General features: G+C 46.3%; 1 protein-coding gene across 8 annotated transcripts in view; it reads left to right on the top strand.

Moving 5' to 3' along the window:
- The window catches only part of Yap1 (Yes1 associated transcriptional regulator), an 80,802-nt gene that overhangs the window by 48,851 nt on the left and 12,727 nt on the right, over positions 1–19,224 (top strand). For 2 of the 8 annotated variants that reach the window (XM_040734779.1, XM_040734780.1), the window contains exons 5-6: positions 10,483–10,676; positions 12,869–12,916. In XM_040734779.1, the coding sequence (XP_040590713.1) occupies positions 10,483–10,676; positions 12,869–12,916 (242 nt within the window). The remainder of the gene's footprint in view (positions 1–10,482; positions 10,677–12,868; positions 12,917–19,224) is intronic. The other 6 variants (XM_040734781.1, XM_040734782.1, XM_040734783.1 and 3 more) reach the window with 3 other exon arrangements.

Raw genomic sequence — 19,224 nt, 5'->3', positions numbered from 1 at the left:
GTGGGGTTGCAGCCTAGGCAGTCAATTTGGCAGCCGGTTTGGCTCAAATACAAGCTGTTAGAGCTTCCAGACCTGTTGTGGTGTGAAGAAGGTGATGTACATGTTAGCGCTTTGCAACTTCAGGTTCTTTTAAATACTTGAATAGAGAGCCCTTGTGGTTAAAAAAATGCTGCATTAGTATCCTCTGGATGATAACAGCCATGCTTCCGTAATCGTGTTTGGTGACTCAGTTCATCTGCCCTTGGGAAGCCTGGAAGAACTGGGTTTTGCCACTGCCTCTTGACTTAACTGGTGTGTGTGTGTGTGTGTGTGTGTGTGTGTGTGTGTGTGTGTGTGTGTGTGTGTGTGTGTGTTTGAAAGAGAAAAGAAATTGGGAAAAACATTAGCAGTGAAGGAGAGAAACTTAGCAGTTAGCCTAGTTTATCTAGTGATAGTACCTACAGCTGGGTCTTTTAAGGTATTTGGGTATTTGAGGTGGAAAAAAAACCATACTCCACACAGCGCGCGCGTGCACACACACACACACACACACACACACACACACAAGCGCAGGCTCGTATGATGGAGACACCAACAAAAGTCTCCTGCAGTTTCTCCCTCTCTCCCTCCCTTTAGGGCCCACTGTGTATGTGTATCCCAGACAGGCTTGACTGCATGCCAGAGCTTTTTATTCTGTGACCCGACTTTTAATCTGTTCCAGACCTTTGCAGTCAGAGCTGGAGTGTAGCTGAGGGGTGGGGAGGAGAGCCAGTGGGCTTCTCTGATCTCGAGTAAGAGCAGAGAGAAGCAAGCTGTTAGCTGCTGGAGTGGACTCTTGCCTTCAGTCCGTAAGTTCACTGCAGTGGGCCGTGTTTTATCTCTGGGAAACAAACATGAACTGCTCCTCTTGTTTCTGACTCTGGGGCCGTTCAAACACAAGCACGTGGTGTCGGTTTTGCCTCCATTCCTGTGGAGTTTGTTTGCTCCTCTGTGTTCTCAAATACAGTTGAGTCTTAGCTAAGCCACGTAGAGTTGTGTCTAAGTCTTTTAGGATGGATGATAAGGGGTAATATCACCTGTCCAACCTCAGCCTCTCCTGTTTATTTATTAGACTCTTTTTATACAGTAACCCACTTGATGGTGGTTATTGTTTGTGGTTTTTCTTTTTTATTATTTTTTTAACATTTTTAAAAAATTTTAAAATAGCTTGTTTTACATGTTGTTTGTGGTTTTTCAAGGCGGGATTTCTCTCTTTGTAGACCAGGCTGGCCTTCTCAGAGACCACCGGCCTCTGCCTTCCAAGTGCTGGGATTAAAGGCATGCGCCATCAACGCCTGACCCTGACTTCCTTTTTACACCTCTGTTTTATGTGTGGTTTGTATGCACTTGAGGAAGATGCTGGTGTTGAACTTGGTTGTCTGCTGCTAGCTGCATTAAAAAATATGGCATTGTTCTGTAGTATGTATGCTGACTTTAAATTACTTCATATTTTGGGCTATGGAGATAGACAACAGTTCAGTGAGTATAAAGTAATTTTAGTGTAACCACAAAGAGCCCAAGTTTGGTTTTTTTTGGGGGGGGGGCTTGTTGTTGTTTCTGTGTTTCCAGACAAGTCTTGCTGTATAACCCTGGCTAGCCTGGAAATAGGAGATCTCTGATTTTGTTTCTTGAATGCTGGAGTTAAAGGTATGCACCTCCACACCCAGCGTTTTGTTTAATCCTTTTAATTTTACGTTCTTTTTTTTTAAGTTGGTTGGTTCTTTATTATTGCCCTTGTATATCTGCACTGTGTGAAATATCAACAATACAGAGAAAGGAAAGAGACATTTGTAGTCTGGGACCTTGTATATGGTTACTTCTCAACAACTTTATTCTGCGGGTCTGCTGGGCACAGCGGGGGTTTTGTCTGAGGAGGAGCCAGTTGGCCTTTCATCTAGAGAATGGTCTCCAGACCGTTCTGTCGCATGCCTGCCGGGGAGTGAGACAAACTGCTGCTGGATAGAGTTGCCCCCGCTGCCTGGAGGGGGTCTGTTACTGGTCATCTTGCTTTCTATGTTTAGAACCTGTATGAGGCCACCATGACAGACAGACAGACAGACAGACAGCTGCTGTGAGTCCTGTCGGTCTCCCACCAGCAGTTCTTCAACTTAAGCATTTCTTTTTGGTTTTTCCAGACAGGGTTTCTCTGTGTAGCCCAGGCTGACCTGGAACTCACAGAGATCCACCTGCCTGTCTCCCGAGGGCTGGGATTAAAGGCGTGCGCCACCAACGCCCGACCTGAAGCATTTCTTGACATGGGTTTTTTGACATGAAAGATTGTTGAATAGATTGCTCAGTGGTAAAGATGCTGCCTGCCTGGTGACCTGAGTTCAGTCCCCAGGACCCAAGTAGTAGAAGAAAAGAGCTGACTCCACTAAGTTGACAGGCATGCTTTGGTACACCCAATTAATAACTAAAACCAGTTAAGGGCTCGGGCTTGACGTTTGATTCACTCGGGTGAGTAGGCGTGCTATAAGTGACTATTTCTCCATGGTGGATACTGAGTAAGCTATCTGCTTGAACAAAGTTGATTTTTTTGGCAGTATAGCTCACAGTCATCCAGAACGCACTATGTAGTAATAAGTGTTTAACCTTTATGCTGGCAATCTTCCTACTCAGGTCTCTCAAGTGCTGGGATTTGTAAGCATGAGCTGCTCCGCTACACAGGCAACTTTTAAAATCCAAAAGTTTTCTCAGTGAGTTCAAGGACAGCCTGGTCTACAAAGTAAGTCCAGGACAGCCAGGCCTATGACACAGGGAAACCGAAACAAAGCCAAAAGTTTAAGATCACCAGAAGCACTGACAACTAACAGTTTACTTGTGATTTGAAGCTACAACTATCAACTATGTCCACATATACACAACCTTTAAAGTTTCATGTTCTACCAGTGTTAACTTTAAAATATGCTAAAGATGGGGCAGTTGTTGCTTGTAGACTGAACAGAAAGGAAAGAAGTCACGGCTTGGGGGGCTAGCCTGGGGTGGCTTTGGGATTTTGTCTCACTAGTGGGCATTTTCTTCTGTGGCCCCTGCCTGCCCCTGCTTACCCCAGAATCTCTGCACGAGCTTCAGTCCATCACCAATTCAGGACAGGACTGGTTACTAGCTGCTCCACCGGGAAGGTCTATAGGACACACACTATGACACCTGGCTCTGCTGACTTTATTCTCCTTTATGTTACATCCAAATTGTGTTGTGGGGAAGGGGGAACGGGCACGGCACGGGACAGGAACGACGGGCCACACAACCACAGTCTATTGAAGGTTGAAGGGGAAAAATGGATTGATAGAATTGCTCGTGGGTATTTTGATCTGTTGAAGATGGGGATAGTTGCCCGGGTGTGGTGGGCCTTCAATCCTAGCACTTGGGGGGCCAGGGCAGGTAGATCTGAGTTTGAGGCCACCCTATTCTGGAATGTTCCAGGACAGCCAGCCCTACAAAGTGAGACCCTGTCTCAAGAGGTATATATGTACATCCTGTCATGGTAAAGCAGGGATACAAGGAACATAGCTAAACATAATAAAGGCAATACACAGCAAGCCAACATCAAACTGAATGGAGAGAAACTCAGGGCAATCCCACTGAAATCGGGAACAAGACAAGGCTGTCCACTCTACGCATCTCTTGGATATAGTTGGTGTGTGGACATGTTGGTGCATGCTGTGCCTTGTTAGACAAGCGAGATACAAGATGAGTGAGCTCTGTCTCTGCCCAGGAGGAAACAACCCTGAAGTGAGCACGCGCAGTGGGCCACCCCAGCTCCGTTGTGTGCTCTGCTTAAGTCCATGTAAGCCTGCCGAGTGGACTGGTTTTGATGTCCTAGCTCTTGGACGCGATCCGTACTCAGCAGTCCAGTTTCAGCTTGCCTTCAGCATCAGCCGGGGCAGTTACCGTTGTACGGATTCTGCCTCCAGTGTTGGTGAGAAACAAAGATCCTCAGCCTTTTTTTCAGCATCAGCCGGGACAGTTACCGTTGTACGGAATCTGCCTCCAGTGTTCTAGAAGCTGGTGTGAGAAACAAAGATCCCCAGCCTTTTTCCCATGCCGTTTTGTTGTTGATCAGCTTGATGTTTTCTTGGCCTGGTGGTATTGTTTGATTTGAGGCAGGGGTGCATTCTACAATGCAGGATGGCCTGCCACTCACTGCAACTCCAGCTTACCTTCGGTCTGTGGTGATCCTCCTGCCTCCGTGTCCCCACTGGTGGGTTTACAGACATGAAACACTGTTCCCAGCCCAATTTGTTCTCACCACTTATATTTTATAAGTAATTTACTTAGTGTCAAATACTCAATAATTTTCTATTTTCTTATGGATGAAATGCTTACCAGGGCCAGGCAGTGGTGGCGCATTTCTTTAATCCCAGCCCTAGGAAGGCAGAGGCCAGCCTGGTCTACAGAGCGAGCTCCAGGACAGCTAGGGCGACATAGAAACCTGTCTTAAAAAACAAAAAAAGAAAGAGGGTTCTGTTTTGATACTTGTCATATTTCATAATGCCAGTACTTCTCAAATTAAAGGGGACCGTTTTCTCATACTGTTTATTTAATGTTTAAAATTCATTGTATTTGTGTGTGTGTTGTGTGCATGTGTGTCAGGCACCATTTGTGTGTCTGGAGTCTGCGGAGGCTGGAATAGGGCGCCGCTCCCTTGGACCTGGCATCAATCAAGCGTGGTCCTCTGAAGAGCGTCTCCTGCTTGCCTCCTGTGTGTCTTCTGTCCAGCCTCTTGTAGCTTTTAATTCCAGTCAAACACTTTGTTTTTTCTTCCCGGCTGGTATTTGCTCTTGGCCTCAGCTTTTCAAAATGATTTTTTAGATTATGATTTTTCCGTGTCCGCATCGTGTCTCGTGGCACACATGAAGAAATTAGAGGATAACTTGAGGGAGTTGCTTCTCTCTACCTTGTGGGTTTCGGAGATGAAACTCGGGTCATCGGGCTTAGTGACAGAGCACCTGTGCCCTCCGGCCGTCTCGCTGTGCAAAGCCTGGGTTTTTGACTTTTTCACTGCCCGTGGAGCTTCTTGGATCAATCCCCAGCTCGTGATGAGCTCCTGCTGCTGAGCTTGCCACGTTTGTGTTCACGGGATGTGCAAACGGGCTGCCTGTTCTCCGTCTGAGTGCCGGTACCTGCACTACACCAAAGAAGGGTCCTCCAGCTTGACCCCGCCTCCCCCCATCGTTGTGCCTGCCAGTCTTGCAGGAAGAATAAACATGACTGCCTCTGGTGATCAGAAAAATCTGGAGACTGAGCAGCATGGTCAAGTGGGGAGACAGGAGAGGGAGCTGTGTGTGAAGGAAGGAGCCAGTGTTCACAAACCACTCTGAGGAAGGGCAGGTGTGGTTTTATAATGCGCTTATGGAACTGACGACTCGGTCATTGAATCGGTGTGCCCCCTGCAGGCTGGATTCCTTAGATTCTAAAGGTTGAGGGTAGATGTGGGGAGGTGTGATCTACAGCAGTGCCTGTGTATGCGTTAGTGGCTAGTAATGTTATTAAATAAGGTTATCCGTGCTGGGCGAATCTTTACTCTCAGATACCGTTAGCTTCCTATCCATTCCCCAGGAAAACACTTACCTTATTCCATAATCATTTCAGAATGCTTTTAAAATGTCCATTAAGAAAGCCCATTTTATGTTTATGTGTATATGCCTGGCTGTGGGTGTGTGTGCAGGAGTAAGAAATGCTAGGAAAGCCCCTAGCTTAGTTACAAACGGTTGTAAGTCACCGTAGTGGGTACTAGGACCTGAACCCGGGTCCTCTGGAAGAGCAGTAAGTGCTCTTAACTGCTGAGCCGTCTCTCCAGGCTCCCTGTTGAGTCTTAAACGATTTGTTTGAGCTGTTTGCTCTGGAGATAACTATTGAACACGACATAATCAAGAGGACATCCTGGGAGGCGCTCAGAACTCATCCCCGCTGCATGGGCTCAGTGTCCTTGGATACCACGAACTGGAAGTGGTAAGAACAGGAAAGAAAATACTGACACTTGAGGGTTAACTACTGCAGGTTGAAACCCCAAGTTTTTTAGAGTCAGTAGAGAGATGGCTCAGCCTACGAGCACTTGTTGCTCTTGCAGAGGCCCGGGTTTGGTTCCCAGCATCCAGTTCAGGAGAGTTCAACAATCTCTTCTGACCTCTGAGGGCACAGGCAAAGCATGCACGCGCATGCGTGTACACACAGACTAAAAATAAGTCTTGTAAAAAATTCACACTCTGTTCTTTTTAACAACAGTTCAATTAAATTGAAACCCAGAAGTTGGAAGCTAACTTTTGAAATGCAACCTGCTCTTTGATATTATCACTTGCTAATATTATTTGGTGTTAGCTCTTTAAGTGCGAAGGTTGTCCTTCGTGTGACGGCACCAGATGGAGTGGTCTTGCTGTGGTCTAATTAGACTACACAACAGAGTGGGAAATCCAGAGATGGAAATAAAAAGAACCCAGGGTGGGCGATAAAAATTAGTAAGTGAAAGCTATGAAGCCACGGAGAGAAAATAAGGGAAGCTTAAAAGATGCCTAAAAGCTGGAAGAGTTTGTGTCTACCTTAAGTCACAAGCACAGGGTTTCCCATCCATCCCTATGGCATACATTGAGGAGAAGCAAAGGCAGCGGCCGGGCGGGGCATGCCTGAAATCCCAGCACTTGGACGCTAGACTAGAGGGTTGGGAGCCTCAGTTTGTGCTGGGTGATAAGGGTGCTTGCACCGCATCCATGAGGCCCGAGGATGGCTCTCCACAACAGTGGGGGTAAGGAACACAGGAAATTGTTTAGACTTTAGGATAGGTTTAGCAAAAGTGAAGACACCCTTAGATGAATGAAATTGGAGAGTTTTGCAAGACTTTGTGGGAGAAGAGTCTCCTTGCCTTTTAGCACTGAGGATGGGGGCTGAAGCCTGGTAAAAGCTGCTCGGGTCCCCTGTCATAGCACAAGGACACAACTGTGAGCATCGTGGGGACACCCACTGGGTATAACACTCAGACTTCTCAGCCTTGAGTAGATGCTCTGGAGCCAGCTAACCGTAAACGATGTATTCAGGGTGTGAATCAGGCATTTGCTCTTAACCTGCACAAACTAAGTTTCAGGTGATCGTGATATATGGCAGAATTAAGAACTTCAGATTAGCGCCTGTGAAGGGATGATAAATTGCCACTATTGGGAACCTCTAATGAAAGAATGAATTTGAAGAATCATTTTATTAAAACACATTAAGAATTTGTGTCTGATGCGTCCTGTGAACATTTAGAGTCTGTTTTAAACAAATGAGTTATTTTTTATAATCCAATGGACAGATTACTATAAACTCGGTAATAAGGAACTGACAGGTTTGGGCAGTGTAATCAAGTCTTCATTTGCGTTTTTCTAGTGTTTCTATGTTTCAGAGATGGGTTCTGAAATACTAACCTGAGTTCCTCATTTGCGAGGGCTAGGGAGGTGGATCGCTGGTTAAGAGTTACCTCGGGAGCTGAGGAGCGTGGGTTTGATCTCTGGAGCCTATGTGAAGGGCAGGATTCCTTGCTCTGAATCTGTATCCTAGTACTCTACTGCAAGGTTGGAGGTGGAGAAGATGGGAGAATCACCTTGAAGCTTCTGAGCTGTCTAATTCGCAGTACGCATCAAGGGAGACTGCTGCATGGTTTTATGTCAGCTTGATACAAGCTAATAAAGTCGTGGGAGGAGGGAACCGTAATTGAGAAAATGCCTCCATAAGATCCGGTTGGACGCAAGGCTGAGAAGCATTTTCTTATGTAGTGATTGAGGGGGAGAGCTCAGCCTGTTGTGGGTGGGGCCATCCATAGGCTGGTGGTCCCGGGTTCTGTCAGTAAGCAGGCTGAGCAAGCCGTGGGAGCAAGCCAGTAAGCAGCTCTCCTCAATGGCCTGTGGCTTCTGTCTCCTGGTTCCTGTCCTGACTTCCTCTGATGATGAACTATGACATGAAAGAGAAGCCCTTTCCTCCCCAAAGTTGCTTTTGGTGATGATGTATCATCACAGCAGTTGTGACCTGGGCTAAAACAGACCTTGCCTAAAAAAATGAGGCAGAAGCAGAGACCAGACTTAAGAGCTGTGTGTGCTCTTAAGTACACACACACACACACACACACACACGCACACACACACACACACACACACACACACACACACACAGTCATGGTATTTGTCTGAAAGTAATAAGGAGGTTGGAGGTACAAGAAGATTTTCTGGCCGGGCATTGGTGGCGCACGCCTTTAATCCCAGCCCTCAAGAGGCAGAGGTAGTCGAATCTCTGTGAATTTGAGGCCAGCCTCCAAAACAATACAGAGAAACACTGTCTCGAAAAACCAGGAAAAAAAAGATTTTCTGTCAGTTGATAACTTGTGGAGTGGTGAGTGACAGACACGTGGGGTTCACACTGTAATATTTTTGTTTCTCTACATGCTTATGGAAATTATCTTAATTATTCAAAGTATACACTTGGGGACCTAGAAATATGCTTCTAAATAGTTGATGGCTTGTAGAAATCACAATAGAAGAAGGCATCTGACAAATAGTGAAGGATTCCGTTCCAAAATAAAGCAAGTGGGGTGTTAAAGTAAGTTTACTAACTTAATCCTCTGCAGAAGTAAATCTATCTAAACTAAGTAAATGTGACTGAAAAACTGAAGAAAGGAGGGGGGATACAGAAAATCTGGGTTGGGTGGACGTATAGGAGCAAGGGAAGGAAATAGAAATAAATTAACAGACCACTGTGTAGTCTGACAAATGCTCAGGTCTTCCTGAAATTTGGCCCTGTAAGAGAATGAATGGTCTGACTTTCCTTCTTTCAAAGTTGTTGGCACTGCTGACTTCTTAGAAGACAGGTAATTGAGAGAGAAGGTTAGGGCTCCTGTTTCCTGCCTTATCCTAATAGCTAGAATTTCTCCCTTGGAGGATAACTATTTATTATTCAACTGTTCTTTGTACTTGTTTACTGATTTTGTTGTGCTCCTGTGGTGACATACTGCTTTTCTTGTGGCTTTGACTGGTACCTGAAGGAAGGGTTTTTCTGGCTCAGTGTAAGCCATCAGTAGTGGGGAGGCTGCTGGAGAGATGGCCGTGACGGGGTGTGAGCTGCTTCTCCTACAGGCCGCCTCCTCCCTCCTTGTTCATCCAGTCTGGGCACCCAGCCTGTGAGTCGATGCCACCCACGATCGGCTTAGTTCCTCCCTCATCAGCTGAGCCTATCCGGAAGCAGCCTCACAGAGGCTCGTCTTCCAGCTTATTCCAAGATCCATCGACTTGGCAGATGACACTTAACTACTATGGGGATTGAACCCTGGGCCCTTCACAGACAGGCAAATGCTGGTGCCCTTGCAGCTAGCCCCGCAACCCAGGAAGGGTTATAGCTGGACAGTGGGAAGGCCTGGTCTGCTCAAGAAAGACGGTGGGGCATACAAGGAGCTTGCCTTGAAGCCAGAAGCTAGAGAGTGGTTTAATTTTGCTTTCTTTTTAATGGCCTTACAAAGCATCAGGCATCCTGTTGTTGAGAAGTGTTTCTTGTTACACTCTTGAAGAGATGCTATGATTGATAGGCCAAGGCAAGAGGTTTGGCTGGTAAGGCATTGCCACCAAACCTCATGAGCTGAATTTGATCCCTGGAATCACATTGTGGAAGAGAGAACAGACCCTTGCAAGTTGCCTTCTGATCCCCACAGGCCCACAGTGGCACACACAGAGACCGGTGCGTAAACAAATAAAAAGAGTCCCACTGGTACATAAACCGATCCAAATGGATCATATGGGTTCCATGACAAAATCTGGCTTTCCTGGCGATATGCCCAGGTTACAGTCATGAGACCCACTTGCTTACGGGTTCACTGGGAAGGGGCACACACTGGGTCACTGCTGCACATGTGCTCTCTGTAGATGCGTTAATAGTCACGGGTTATTTTGTCACGTGCGTTCTCTTCAAAAAGTGGTCTTTGAGCTGTTGGTGGGATTCCTAACCTTTGTAGAAAGTCTCTGCGGCTTTGATGTTAATGGCTGTGCGTGCATGTCCACACAGTCTGTATGGAAGTCAGGGACAACTTTTTTGGCATCAGTTCTCCTTCTGTTTTGAGACAGTCTCTCACTGTGTCCTTAGATTACCCAGCCCACTGGAAGATTCCTGGAGGTTCTCCTGCCTCTGCCTCCTGTCTCACAACAGCAGTGCTGGGATTGCAGCTGTGTGCCATTCCATCCGGGTTTACGTGTGGCCAATACTTTCGTCTGCTGAGCTCCTCATCGACCCCTCTAACTGTATTTGTACTGCCACTCTGGCATATGCTTGATTCCTAGTCTCTGGTGCTCTGCAAGTTCCATTTGTCTCAGGACTTCTGTAAGTTGTGAAGGCAGCAGCGAGTGGAAGCCATCCCACCGCCCATGCCCTGGCTTCTGAGGGATGTCCGGCAGGCCGTCTGTGCTCTTGCATACCTAGCTATCCTCTGGTTTCTCAGGACGCATCTTTGTTTCATTTCAGCCATGAACCAGAGAATTACTCAGAGCGCTCCAGTGAAGCAACCGCCGCCCTTGGCTCCCCAGAGCCCACAGGGAGGCGTCCTGGGTGGTGGCAACTCCAGCCAGCAGCAGCAGATGCAGCTGCAGCAGCTGCAGATGGAGAAGGAGAGACTGCGGTTGAAGCAGCAAGAATTACTGCGGCAGGTGAGGCCACAGGTTAGAGTCCAGCCTTTGTCTTTGCATGCCCACAGAGTCGGAGCTTTTTGTCTTAGCTTTGGCTAGGGGAGAGTTGGCTTCAGGGAGGTCGGGTCTGTCTGGCCCGTCCTTCTCCTCTTCCTTAACTCATGGTCACACCTGATGAAGAGCTGTGTTAGCCAGAGAGTGGTGGCACATGCCTCTCACCTAGCACGGTGCAAAAAGGTCAGGACTTCAAGACCAGCCCGAGCTTCATGAGACCCAGTCTCAAAGCAAACAAACAAAATAAGGAATGAAAACTATGTTTGGGCCACAGTCATTGCAGTTGAACAGAAATCAAAGGAAGCCAAGATGCTTCTCACAGGGACACATGCCACAGCTCTCGTGGTTCCGGGAGCTCTGCAAGCAGATGAACTCTGGGCCATCCCTGGGGAACACGTCCTCTACCTTAAATGAATTCTCTCTAGAGAGTGTACCGGTGTGATAAGTGTTTCGGTATTGCTAAAGCAAAGAAGTCCAGACGATACACTTGCCCCAAGTGTAGATGCCACATGTCTTTGGTGTGTTGTTTTCCTGTTGAGGGGCAGGAGGACCTGACAGTGGGGAGCTTGAGTGAGGCCCTTCCTTTCAGAACACACTGTTGGTCTTCAGGCTGAGGAAGAAGCCATTTCCTTAAAACAAGTTTGGGACTGAGGCGTAGTCCAGTGAAAGAGCATTTGCCTAGCGTGTCTGAGTCCCTGGGTTCCCCAAGCCCCCAGCCCCGCCCAGTCATTTTGTTTGTTGTGTTTATCTTATTTCAAGTATTTAAGATATTTCTGATAGTGGGGAATTGGTCTTTGGTTAAGCGTTAGATCTTTTTAAATTTTGTATATGAAATCATTGAATAGATTGTAACACAGTACAGCAGTCAGGAGTGTACAAAAGGAGAACACTTGGAAACAAAATCTCCTTTACCCAGATTTTCTAGTTTTCTTTTGGTTGTAAATAACCAGGTTTCTTGTTTATCCTCAATCCCCACCCCCAAGATGTTTACAAACATAGAATAGTTTCTGTTCTTCCAAATCATAGCTACTGTGCATATTTAAAATCAGTCTTACATTGCACTTCTGTAAGTTGAGCAGTGGAATCTCAGACAGACTCACTCTAAAACTAGTGCTGCTCATTTATAATGTGTCTCCATGATCCAGGTATGGTTTGCAACGTTTGTGCCATCGCATGATGGGGGAGTGGACCTGAAAACCCATCTATAAAAGATGCACAGGGGGCCGCATCCTCATGGGGGACGCCCCTTTCGCCCCCTCACGGAGACAAAGGAAGGGTATTTTTTCCAGTCAAATAAAAGACTGAGAACATGATGGCGTAGCAAGGATTTCAGTGTGTGCCTGCTAGAAGAAATAAAAAATAAAGCCTGATCTGTTGTCTTTATTCTTTTGTGACCAAGTACTAATTGGTCAAAATAAATGCGAGTCTCAATTTCACATCCATGTGGGCTACCAAAAATAAACTTTCATAATAAGAAACTCAGTTAATTTATAATGTCAGTGTCTTCTGTTTTTTGGTGTTTTGTTTTGTTTTCATTTTTAAAGTCAAGAAATGTACCGTTGTCGCTCTTTTGTATTAATCAATTAGCCTGGTTTTCTTGGTGGACCAATTCTGCTACTTTTGTTATCCTTCTAAATTTTTCTATCTATCTGTTCTTGGGTGGTGGGTCCTGGACACAATGGCCCTCTCCTTTAGAGGTGACCTCTGCTTCTTTTCTCCGCTACCTACTGTTGCCTCGTGTTGGGGGGGCCGATCTCTGTTCTGACGCTAATGGACTGTTGTGTTTAGCAGTCTGTAAATTGTGAGTACATCTTAAGACCTCTGGCTTCTCGCGAACTTCCATCCACAGCTGTCTTATCGCTGAAACATTGAAAGTTGTTTCTTCCCACTTCATCTAACACAGAAGCAAAGAGCCTACCTGACCGTTACTAAATTTGCCTTTGTCTTGGCATCCAGTCCTGCTGTCTGTCCTCAGTGCTGCTAGACTGGGAGGGGCAGTCTGTTCCGTGGTGACTTCACTGGCTCCTGTCCTCCTTAGCCTGCTGCTTCTTGGGTAGCTTGGGAATTCTGTGCTATGGTGAGATGTCTGGATACAGTTTTTATAAGTCAGCCTACACAGCCAAACCATGTGGCTTAAAGTAATTTTTATCCGTCTTATTTTTTACTCTTAGGCAATACGGAATATCAATCCCAGCACAGCAAATGCTCCAAAATGTCAGGTAGGCTCTTATATGATGTTTTAGCATTGGGGATAAAGATAACTAAATTAGGAAAGAGAGACACCGTGTTCCTGGCCCTGTCCTCACTGGAGATAAGCCAGAGTGGATATGTTTGAGTCATCTTTCTCCAGGACACATAGCATCGCTTTTCCAAGGGACTGAGGACTGTCTACCCGTGCCGGTCTTCCAGGGTGTGTGTGTGGTTTTGGAGAGTCTCAGGACTTCCCAGTTCACGCACAGTGTGTCTCAGTAATCATTCTACCAGTCTCCAAATGTGTATGATTTTTGTTTGAGCTGCTTAAAATAAATTTTTGTCTTTTTTTTTTCCTTAAAAGAATCGGTGAATTGAGCTGTAGCAGAGCAAGCAGCTAGTTTATATACTTGCAGGCTGTTTTTGGAAATCACAGTGAGTAAGGGTTTTTCTCGGTGGCCCCTCTGAAGGGAGGGCCTTGTAAATGTCAGAGTTCTCGGGAAATTGAGCTCTGTCCAGTTGGTGTTTCAGGTCTCTTTCTCCCTGATGAGCTCCAGGGCCCACTGGTCACAGAAACACCCCCATATTGCTGTGGCTGCTCTGACACCTGACAGACTCCTGTCTGAGCACGGGAATCCGAGGTGGTCCCTCCCTGTTTCTGCTCTGTAATGCTCAAGTAATTAGCAAGTAGTGATTAGAGGGTCCGTGTGCCTTGTGAGCGGAAGCAGCCGTAGGACGTGCCCCCCTTCCTCTCTCCCCTTGTCCCACCCCCCACTCTTTCAAGGTATCACTGTATAATAACTCAGGCTGACTGCAGGTTTTTTCAAGCTGCCCTGCCTCAGCCTCCCAAGTGCTAGGCTTGCTGTCAGACCCACAGATCTTAGGCTTTTTGGAGCTCCTCTGAGCTAAGCACAGGAAACGTAGTGTTTGGATTCAATGTAGAGCAGGGACTATCGGAATGATACTCTGCCAGGGTGGCCTGTAAAGTAAGATCAGATGCCATCCTCAGAGACCAATTGACTTTGTAAGAAAATAAGCTCTCACTTCAAATTTTGAGCTAGGCTGGCCTTAAACTCACAGATCTGCCTGCCTCTGCTTCCAAGTGCTGGGATTAAAGACATGCACCACCATGCCTGGTCTGAACTCTGTTCTCTTTATCTCATAAATGCATTCATTTAACCAAATCCCACGTAAGGGAGTGAAAAGCCACCAGAGTAGAGCAGTCACTCTCAAGATGCGGGGCACTATGCCACATCTGGCTTCGACGCGACATAGTGCTGGGTCTTAGAACCTGAAGTCAGTCTTGTCTCCTGTGCTTCTCTGAAACAGTGACTTGTTAGCGATTCCCAAGAGCCAGAGCTAATGCCTAAGATTGGCGTTCAGATCGTAAGTCCTGTAAGTCAGAAAGAAGTAGACGCTGCAGAGACTCCGGTGAATAAATGCTATCAGATCTTCATTCCAGACTTGAGTAGAAAACACTTGCTGCAGTAAAGTCACCAGGAGATACTTAACATCTTCCTTTCCTTTTTCTCTCTTTTTTTCTTTACTTCTATGTGCATTGATGTTTTGCCTGCATGGTGTCTGTGAGAAAGTAGATTTTGGAATTACAGACAGTTGTGAGATGCCTTGTGGGTGCTGGGATTTGAACCCAGGTCCCCTAGAAGAATAGTCGATGCCCTTTATCGCTCCAGGCCCCCCTCCCTTTTCTTAAATTATTTACCCTATGTGTAAGCTAGGGTGGCTATGAACTCTCATGGATGCCATGGCACCTAGCTTGAGCTGGGGCACAGCTCAGTGTCCACACACACTCAGAAAGGGGGAATGTAAATTTGTCTAATGTAGATTAAAAATATTGGAGAGATAAATTTTGAAAATACCACTCCACATGCTAAAGATTTAAAATAAAAGTTTTCTGTGGGCATGATTGTACAGATCTATGATCCCTGTACTTAGGAGGTGAAGACAGGAGATCAGGACTTCAGGGCCTACCTTGGCTACATAGTTAGAGACCCTTTCTGAAAACAAACAGTTGTTTGCTGACATATGTTTTACTTGTCAGCATACTGATGGTTGTCAAGACGTCAGTGTATTTGACTGCGGTGGTGGAGTCTATGGGGTTGAAGCTGGGGGGTGTTTCTCTCTTATCCTACATATTTTCTCCATGACCTAAGATCACCTATAGGAAAGAGATTATCATAAGGGTGTATGTAGCACAGCCAGTTTATTTAATCAGTGTTTTTGCGTGACCAGAGAGCCTTCGGAAATGATAGCCCTAAGATCCAGGGGAAGCAGTTTGATACTGCAGCTCAGTGAGCAATCAAAAGAAGGCTCAGCTGCCTCGGATCAGGACAGCTTCTGGAGTAAGGTCTCATAGCCCTGCAGTGGGCTTAGAGATCCCTTTCCTTGAAGAGTACGAGGAGGGTAATGTTTCTGGACTTTGGTTTGTGTTGTAGACGTTTTTGTTTGCCTTGACTCTCCTTGGAGAAAAGGAATTCTCAATCTGGCCTGCTTTTGGGGAGAGAGGGGGGGTGAGGAAGATGGGCAGGAGAGGGGCAGAAAGGGGCGTGGTTTCTGAGGGCCTGGGGCCTTCCCCTGTCCTTTGTTCCAGAGCATTCAGCTTTGCCAAAGCAGCATGCAACAGTGTCGGGCAAGACTCTGTTTTGGTTCTGAGGGCGGTTGTTTGTTTTTCCAGCGTTTCTCTGTGTCACCCTGGCTGTCCTAGAACCCTGTAGACAGAGCCTCCAGAGATCTCTTTGCCTCTGCCTCCCACGAGCCGGAGTTAAAAGTGTGCCCCACCAGGCAGGGCAGATCTTAGTGGAGGGTTACAAGAGAACCAGTCTCCAAGGACGTGGGAACCAGAAGCTCCACACTTGCAAACTGCACCAGGGCGTCAGTGGCCCCGGACTCCAGAACGTGCTGCATTGGTGGCTTGGTTTTGTGTTCAAACAGGGTCTTAACTCTGTAGGTCTGGCTGCCTTAGAACTTCCTGCTTTGACCATGCTGGCCTTGAACTAGAAACTTTCAGAATTCTGTCTTCTGAGTTATGGTATACCACCACTGTCAGTATTTTTAAATTACTGAAGTCAGAAACGTTTTTAGTTCTTTTGATGAGGTTAATCACGTCTGTGTTTGGGACTGTGTGACATTTGTACTTATGTCCCTGTGGGTTAATGAAAAACCTCAAGGTATGTAGTGGGAGTCATATCGAAAGAAGAAAGACTTTCGAGGCATTTTACATCTTCAATAATTAAATATGGAACTTGTCTTCATAATTTATTACAGTGTGTTCAGAGGATTCAGGGAAATTGTCCTTACGTAGATGCTAAGTTTTCATTTCCCTGATTCAAAAGAAACTGTACTCTGTGAACATCTATCAGCCCCATGTGCTAGCCAGATCTCTCACGTACACAAAGCAGTGCTGCTCTGTAACTGTGAGCCTCCTTGTGAGTACATCCTGGCTGTGTCACAGGTCTTTGGAGGAGACACATTGTGAGGAAGTTCTGTCTTGTGGGCATACTTTGTCCTCCCTCTCTGCTGAAAATGTGGTTCTGATTGTCCGATGTTCTCTCCTGCCTAATAGGCTCCCTGGCTCCTGGTGTGTGGTAAATGGTCCTTCATCAGGGAGATCCTTGCTCTGTCCCCTCCTCTCCTACCAATTAAAGCTCTTTTTCCTCTAAGGCCAGGTCTCACCCAGAGGTGTCCTCATCAGAATTGATGAAATACCCGATTTAAGTGGTCAAAAGTCAGTCTCGATCTTTATAGAAATGATATTGTCCGTGTTTTGTGACTGAATTAGACCAGTTCCCATTGTTGTAGTGCCTCAGAAGCTCTTTCTGTGAGCGCTAGTTTTGGAGACATTGGCTAGCTACACTAACACTTGATAGAAAAAAACACTCAGTGACCCAATATTTGTATACACAGCAGAATCACCTCGCTGTTCAAAAACATGTGAAAACAATTGCCACCGACATTTCTTCTCCGTGAATTTAGTAATAGCAAGGAATTTGGCTTTCCCCCAACCCAGAACTGTCTTTCAAGTTCCCTTTAACACTTTTTCCAGCATTATCTCTCTTCTCCTGAAAGTCCTAGTTTTTCATAAATCCTAGATTTACTTGACTGGTTTCTCCATGTTTTGTTGTATTTTTTTGGTAGGAATGGTAAAGAAAATCTTGTGTGAACATGGAAGGGGAACCCTAATCTTAGAGGTGTGTGCCTGTAATTGCAGAACTCGCCTTGAACCCCAGCACGCAGGAAATAGAGACAAGCAGGTTGCTGCAAGTCCAAGGCCAGCCTGGTCTGCATAATGAGTTCCGAGCCTTCCAGAGGTGTGGAGATTAGCCAGAATCCCCTCCCTCATGCCATTAATAGTTCACTTTGTTTGTTTTACTAACTAAACTGTCTTTTAGGGAGTGAAGCCATAGGTGCTTTCTGTTTTTTTCTTATTTGCTTTGAGCCCCAAGTTACAAAAGACCAGGCTCTAGAAATCTGTCAGAAGCAGTTTTGAGTCCCGGTGTGGTTCTCAGAACACTGCACTACGGATATGTGTGATGTTGCCTGTCAGAGCTGAGAAGTGTATAGTCCTCACAGTCACAATGGTCCCGCGTGTACTGCATACTTCTGTCAGTCAGAGTGTTGTTTCAGGTTTGAAAATAATATAGACGTCTACCAGGAAAGGGGGCTAGGACGTAGCTTAGTGGTAGAGCACCTGCCCACCCAGCCTGTCTGTAGTGCTAGACTCGATCCCTAACACCAGAATGTGAATGAAGGTGTTGTAGGCTAAATCTGTTAGAGACCATGCAGTCTTGGCTGCTGAGGAGGTGGGAGACTCTCAAGTTGAAGACTAGACCCTATCAGAATAAAGCGGTTGGGGACACATAATTCGTTGTTAGAATGAATTGCCTGGCATGCATGACTCCCAGGGTTCAGTCTTCAGTACTAGGAAACAAAACTTCTCTTCTCTTGCTTCGTGTTCCTGAGGATTGAACCCAAGACGTTGTATGTGATAGCCCAAAGCTAGGCTGCATTCCCTAGACCAACTTAGTGTTTCTGTTTTAGAAGTAACGAAGAACTCTGTGAAGTAAAGATGTGTTGGGAAAGACCCCCGTCTGTTTTGGTTTGGTTTTTGAGACTGAGTTGGCCTGAAACTCGTCGTGTGGACCAGGTTGGCCTGGAACTTGGGTCACAAACATGCACCATCACATCTGGCTAAGACTTCCATCTTGAGCAGTGAAAATAATGGCTGCTTCTGCCATTTGTGGAATTGTTGATCCAGACTGCTATCTCCAAGGCATATTGCTGATAAGAAAACGTATTTTGGGATTATTCTTTATTTCCTACATTAGACTCCCAGTTCACGAACGCATCCCTTCTTAAGCAGATGACTGTCGCTTTGCCCGCACAGGTGCCACGTAGACTCCAGAGCAGGCGTTCTGCAGCATGGCCCAGCACCGCCAACAACAGCAGTTGCTTTAAGAAAGCATAGCTTGACTCGGCTGCTCCCCCCTCGGATGGCTTAGTGCTTTCATGTGCAGCCTGCATGATTCGTTGCACTGGGCTCAATAAGTTAAAATTGTTGTTGGCTTCAAGAAATTGTCAAAATCTCGAGAAGTGATCAGTCGGTGTAAACGTTTCCCCATGAGTGATGGGGGTGGGGTGGAGGAGTCACTTTGCCAATGACCTATCTTGTTTTGTTCTGGTTTATTCTCTGTGGCGCAGCCTGGCCTTGAGCTCGAAACAGTCCTGCATCAGCCACCATACTATGGTTAGACTGGAACATGCCTGGCTTCCTCTCCTCCTCCCTGATTTTCAGTCACGCAGTTTTGGAGATCGCTGAGTCTAAAAGCAGCAACGTCCCTTCCTGTAGAGAGTCACCTGTGCACGTTCATGCGGTCACGTGCTTCCACTGCCACTCTGGGCCAGGTGTCGCTTGTCCTAATGTTTGTTTCTTAGTCTGCGTGCGAGTGATTTTAGTAGCCAGACTTTAAAGTACTGAGGTAAATGACACGTGCCAGTCACACTTAATAAACAAGGCGTCCTGCATGTTGTCAAAGCGTTTTGGAGAAGACTTAAACAGCATCGCTCAGCACATGAGTGGAAACCGGAGAGTGTATTCTTTTTTTTTTTTTTTTTTTAAGATTTATTTATTTATTACATGTACAGTGTTCTGCCTACACGCCAGAAGAGGGCGCCAGATTGAATTGTAGATGGTTGTGAGCCACCATGTTGTAGTTGCTGGGAATTGAACCCAGGACCTCTGGAAGAGCAGCCAGTGCTCTTTACCTCTGAGCCATCTCTCCAGCCCAGTGAGGGGTGTAGTCTACTCGAAGCTTTTTTTTTT

This window comes from Mesocricetus auratus, unplaced genomic scaffold (genome assembly GCF_017639785.1).
Source record: "Mesocricetus auratus isolate SY011 unplaced genomic scaffold, BCM_Maur_2.0 Super-Scaffold_100040, whole genome shotgun sequence".
Classification (NCBI taxonomy): Eukaryota; Metazoa; Chordata; class Mammalia; order Rodentia; family Cricetidae; genus Mesocricetus; species Mesocricetus auratus.
The sequence above is the reverse complement of the archived record's forward strand: the minus strand, read 5'-3'. Positions and strand labels throughout refer to the sequence as shown.